The sequence below is a fragment of the Phaseolus vulgaris genome, chromosome 2, assembly GCF_000499845.2.
Source record: "Phaseolus vulgaris cultivar G19833 chromosome 2, P. vulgaris v2.0, whole genome shotgun sequence".
Taxonomy (NCBI): domain Eukaryota; kingdom Viridiplantae; phylum Streptophyta; class Magnoliopsida; order Fabales; family Fabaceae; genus Phaseolus; species Phaseolus vulgaris.
In genome coordinates, this window is record NC_023758.2 from 34,766,120 (window position 1) to 34,771,632 (window position 5,513).

At 34.7% G+C, this 5,513-nt stretch overlaps 1 protein-coding gene across 4 annotated transcripts; it reads right to left on the minus strand.

The window, feature by feature from the left end:
- Positions 1–1,066: 1,066 nt before the first annotated feature.
- On the minus strand, positions 1,067–5,271 carry LOC137811655 (histone-lysine N-methyltransferase ASHR2). 4 transcript variants are annotated; one of them, XM_068613463.1, is made up of 4 exons: positions 5,067–5,271; positions 4,896–4,961; positions 2,263–3,751; positions 1,067–1,296 (listed from the first exon to the last, which is right to left on the minus strand). In XM_068613463.1, the coding sequence occupies exon 3, from the start codon at positions 3,528–3,530 to the stop codon at positions 2,283–2,285; it is 1,248 nt and encodes a 415-aa protein (XP_068469564.1). In that variant the 5' UTR covers positions 3,531–3,751; positions 4,896–4,961; positions 5,067–5,271; the 3' UTR covers positions 1,067–1,296; positions 2,263–2,282. The 4 variants fall into 4 exon arrangements, with proteins under 4 accessions (XP_068469564.1, XP_068469565.1, XP_068469567.1 ...); XM_068613464.1 differs by having other exon boundaries at positions 1,067–1,258; positions 5,067–5,172; XM_068613465.1 differs by lacking the exon at positions 1,067–1,296 and adding an exon at positions 1,963–2,172 and having other exon boundaries at positions 5,067–5,172.
- Positions 5,272–5,513: the final 242 nt, after the last annotated feature.

Genomic DNA, 5,513 nt, shown 5'->3' on the forward strand with positions numbered 1-5,513 from the left:
ATGGAGAGAGAAATTGCAAGTCAAAAATTTGGTACAGCTTAATCATGAGAAGCAAATATTTTCTTTTCATAAACCTCTACAGAAAAAAGGGTTTAAAGATCATGATTATTTTTTGAGTAAATTAATTTAAATTCACAGTTGATCTTAAAATTGGATTTACAAATTGAATCAGTTGAAGTAATGATATTTTTTTCCCATCTTCTTTGTTTTTGTATTAAAGATTAAGAGGTGTAATGAATCAGGTTCTCCACATATCTTTTTAGAAAAGAAAAAAACGAGAAGGAAAAAAAAAAGAATTTAACTTCTTTTAAAAAAAATTAAAATAAAAATTAGAATTTAAAATTTTAAAAAAACTTTTATAAATTAGTTAATGATTAATTTTAATTTAGAAAAAAAATTTGTTTTAATTTATTTTCTTAAACTTTTTTATAGAAGGAATTTATAGAGAAACTCTTCTAAGCGTAAACCATTGGATTAAGGGGGATTTAAGATTCAAGTGGCAAATTGGGTTTCTTTCACTAATCAAAACAAACTCATACAAGTTTCAAAGGAATGGCCACAAATTCTTAACTCTCCAAACCCTTTGATTAAACTAAAATTATAAGGCCAACTTATCAATAAACGAGTTTTCCTTTAATTTTGCAAGTCTTGCAACGATATCTATTATAAAAAATTATAATCTTTCAAAGGAAAAAGAAATATACACAGTCCAAAAACTTCACCAAAGACTTGTGTAACCAATGTTTTCAAGAATTTAAGTTTTAAAATAGAAATATTCACCTTCTGCATAAATATATTTTTATACCAGACATGTTCACATCTTTCTTTTAGTTTCTGATAAAAAAAATCTTTTCTTTTGCCACCTGAAAAATATTTAATTTTATATTTCAATCCGAAAAAGTTCTCACACTACATGGTCCTTAAAATATTCAGATTTTTCTTTTAATCTCTGAAATGTTATCAGATTTTTCTTTTGATGTTAAAAACTTTGTATCAAAGGTTTTCATTAGCTTAGCGCCAAGCATTATGCTCTTGCAAGAGACTTTTATCATCAAACAGAAGTACATTTCAAAAACTAAGATGCTAATATTTTGCCGGCAATTCCAAATCGGAATTTGTATAAAGTAACAAACCACATCATAGAACATACTATTGTACTCTTCAAAACAAAACACAAAAGTCACATTTGATTCCTGAGTAAGCATTGGTCTACTCGTTCAGTGCAACTCCCGCAAAATCTAGGAAGAATTCCCTTCATCTACATGCAAAAAGCAACAATACCTACAAGACATTAATCTTGTAAAAAAAAGGCACAATCCAATGAGAGAAAGTTGTGTACATTCTGTGCGTAGTTGTTCCGAAAAAAAGTAATGGAACACCGATTAAATTCAAAAGAACGATACACTATAAATAATAGAAAAATATAAAAGTTTCTAACAGGGTAACAAGTCGTGTCTTTTAAAAATTCTAAAGAAAAGAATCTATAGAAGCTTGATAAACAAGCTCCGTACAAAAAGGGCGGAATAGAAGAGGAAAAATGACAACTTTTAATTTGAATTTCATATCAGTGACACGTTTGTTTTTCGATTGGAACAGTCTAAACCCCAGTTAAACTCAAGCTTATATTTTGGTCAGTTGAATTCAATTGGCATTTGTACTGTTCCAATTGAAAAAGAAAAATACCCCAAAAACTACTCACAACCAATTATTTAACATCAGGGTTATTTGTGATTGCATGTCATGGACTCCAATTCTCCATCATCACACATTATCAAAAGCTTTTCCTATTCATCCTTCCTTCCCTTACTCCGGTTAATGAACAATGTGGCATTATCTTTCAATCAAGACATAACTTGAACAGAGACTGAAGAATGATGGTTTGACGATAATTCAATATCATCTAAAACATCATCAAAATTACGAAAACATACTAGGTCGAACCAGAAATGAATAACAACAACGAAAAAAAAATTCAGTCTGACTCTGACTATCCATATGGCCAGAAAGACTAGTCAGTCTTTTTCCTTGGTAACCAATTACTTCAGATTTGTACCTTTTATCTATTACAATCATCATGCATTAAATGGCCTATGAATAAGGCTTCAGACTTTAAGACCAGGTTTCAATCTCCTAAACTAAGTTCTTCAATTGTAAATGGACAATCAATGTTTTCTAAAAGAAACCAGCGTTACTCAGTCACAAGTTTATGGATAGGACAGTATATGAGTGTGTGTGTGTGTGTGAGGAATGCAGGTTACTTACTAAAGTCACATGCTAGATGCTTAGTCCTCCACAAGACCTTCATCATTATCAAAGGTATCGTCACTCTTCAATTTGCCACAGACATTGCATTCCATGACATTGGATGGAGTATCGCCCTGTGGAGGTAATGGAGCTAATGTTCCCCAGCAATTCGTTCTATCACACATGTATTTTAAAAAGAAATATGCATGTGGGAAATCATTATTGTCTTCAAGGGCATGTTTGTCACTGTCTGACGCTTCCATAATTTCATATTGGTCCTCATCCATAGCTTCCTCTTCATCCTCAGCAACATTATCTTCAACACTATCATTATCTGACCAATTTGACTCCACATTACATCGATCACAATTACAGGAGAAGCCATAATCTTCAATCAATCTCTTTTGCCTACTAGAATAGTTTTCATTCACAGGGAAATAACTCAAGCAGATCTCCCTTCCTTGGGGAACATCATTAATCATCCTAATAATAAAGTCGGTATTATGGCCTTCTTCATGTGGATTGCTGTCCACATAATCAAATCTGCAGGCATTGGGAAGGCAATCATGGTTAAAAAAGGAAGCATAAGGGTAAATACCATAAGCTCTGACAGATCTCAGGTCGTCATCTGCAGAGAAGGGCTGCATTATTCCAAAGGCATTGAGCTTGTCCTTGACAAGAAGTGCACAAGTGAGTTCTAAAGAAAATCCATTCTGGGGACTAATGAGAGAAAGTGAGCAGAGAGATGAAATAAGAGGGTGTAGGAACTGGGCTGCGGCAATGGTGGTATCATCAGGAGAACCCTGGAGAGAAAGCATAATTTGGAAGTCTGAAGGGGAGATATTGGCATGATTGTAGGCAGCTACGAGAAAATTAGCCTGGACTTGGCACTCAAGGGGCTGTTCAAGCAGTAGAGAATTGGCTCTGAGACTAGATAACGCTTGACATACCCAAGAAGAATGGGAGGAGTTCAATGCCTTTGAAAGACAAGTTGAGCTGCAGAAGCGATGGTAGTGACAATTGGGGCACAAAACTGTGGATAATGAAGAATCTCCCTGTAAAATTGGAGGCAAGGTTCTGAAGCAGTGATCACAGAAACATGAAATTGAGGCAGAGGACGACAATGACAAAGACTGTCTGATCAAGGGCAAAGCTGAATACAGCAGAATGGGAGAGTCTTTTAGGACAATTTGACCGGCTTTAAGGGGCTGAGATGCAACCATTCCCCTCCCTCTTCCTTGTATTTCCTCCACCTTCAAAAGGGAACTCGGAGCAGCCAAAGACATTTTTAAGTATTTTCAAATTGCCAACTTCCAAAACTAAATAGGTAACCCTGGGCAGGCTGCACCTTTTTTGAATTTCCACAGTATCCCTGACAGCAATAAATTTGTTGGCTATATTTTCTTGCTTTCCGCTACTGAGATAAAAGATACCTTAAACTAATTGACCTTCCAGATTTTGTACAAACTATACAACAAGAACTCCGAGTGACTCAGCCAGAAAACAGCTGCAAGATGAACCATAATAAAATGGGGTGACAAAGGTTTCACAGTCAATTATCTGTCGTATGAAAGAATTGTGGTAAATTTTCAATAACATAATTTAGTAAATGTGCCTTTTCTTTTCATAAAGATCCAATCCTAATCAGTACATCACATTAAAAAGCCAGTAGCAGTACAGCTTATAACTAAATAAGTCATTAGGGAACTGCATTTGATCATAACGATAAAACCATCCAAATATTTTTTGATTTATCTGAGTACAACAGAAAATCTATTTTTTTAGTGATGCCATTTTCAGTGGATATGTTTCAGTTAGTCTAAATAACCAAGTACTATTTTCTTGTAAACTAGCAAAACATAAGAATTCATAAAATTCATTTCTATCACTCAGTGACCCAGATGAAATAAATACTGAGATTGATAGATGCATTTCTAGAGAAGAAATTATGATTGAAACCTTGACAGTTATTCTCATTTTTCAATAATCAATACAGCTCAAGGGGAGGATGCTTATGCAGCTTTCTTCTTCTGATTATATTGGGACTTCATAGGTGATGATATTTAAAAAGGGAGCATTTTGAACCAAAACTCTCATTACCTAAGCTTAACCTTCAGGTGATTTCTTTTATACCCAAAACCATAAACATAATCCAATTTAGAGTCAGAACAAACAACTTCTGCCCAATGGTTCTCCGGTTGTTAGAAGACAAACAAAGCACTTTCACAAACACAGACTTATCTCTAAACAAGGTCCATGTAGTTCATGAACTCAGATCAATTCAAAAATGAGATAATTACATCGAGCTCCTTGAGGTTACCACTTGTGATGAAACATTTATGTATAGGCAAAGAGGATAGAGGGATGGACCTAAAGAATTTCCTGGTTTTAATCTAACCATGCGAGAGCTAAATAGGACTGGTGAATGGGGCATTCAAACAGGACATCATTATCCAATAACTATAAATTGCTTCTTTTTCCTCAATACCTAGAAACAATGTGATGTTTGACAATTCTCAGTTGTTTGATTTGTAGGAAACAACCCTTGTTCAAAAAGTTCTGTATACTACGAAATTGAGATAAAAACAAAACGGAAAAACAGGAATTACAAATTATGCAAACAGAGCATAACGATGACGAATATAACTTACCCGTCACTCACAAACTTGGAGCAGCTTCCAAAACAAAAATCAATAAATAGTTGTTGGAAAATGAAACTGCACAGCACAACAATGAAGAAATAAAAGCGCCATTATTGCTATGATTATAGTGACCTTAAATCAAAGTAGCATTAGGTTAGAAATAGAAGGCATTTCACTCACCTCATTCACACCAAGATTTCAAGGAAGAAGAGCCATTGTTGCTATAAACCCTGCGGAAAGAGAAACAATTCATAAGCTTCACAAAGGGTTTTTTAGAGTGGGCCGGGCCCTTTCTTGTTCGAGGTTAATGCATGCACCTCTATAAATTTAAAAAGCTTTTGCTTCCTGCACCCCTCAATTCGAACCTGCACACCCACAAACTCTTGCAAAATTGGCTTTGCAAGTTTTATTTTAAACGTGGTTGCTCCATGGAAGGGTATAGGCTTTTGCTGGCTGAAGGTGATGGTGGAGGCAGTGGTGTTTAGAAGCTTGGGTAGTTTGTTTCTAGTATGAAGGGGGTGGTTTTTTTAGTAATGTAGTATGAAATGGCAAAAATGAAGTTTCTGAAAATCGGAGTCCAAAGACACTTATAGAATACAAAACGTGTTTCTAGGACAACTATTGCAT

Coding starts and splice junctions, on each gene's coding strand:
- LOC137811655 (XM_068613463.1), bottom strand. CDS start 3,530: ATGTCTTTGGCTGCTCCGAGTTCCCTTTTGAAGGTGGAGGAAATACAA.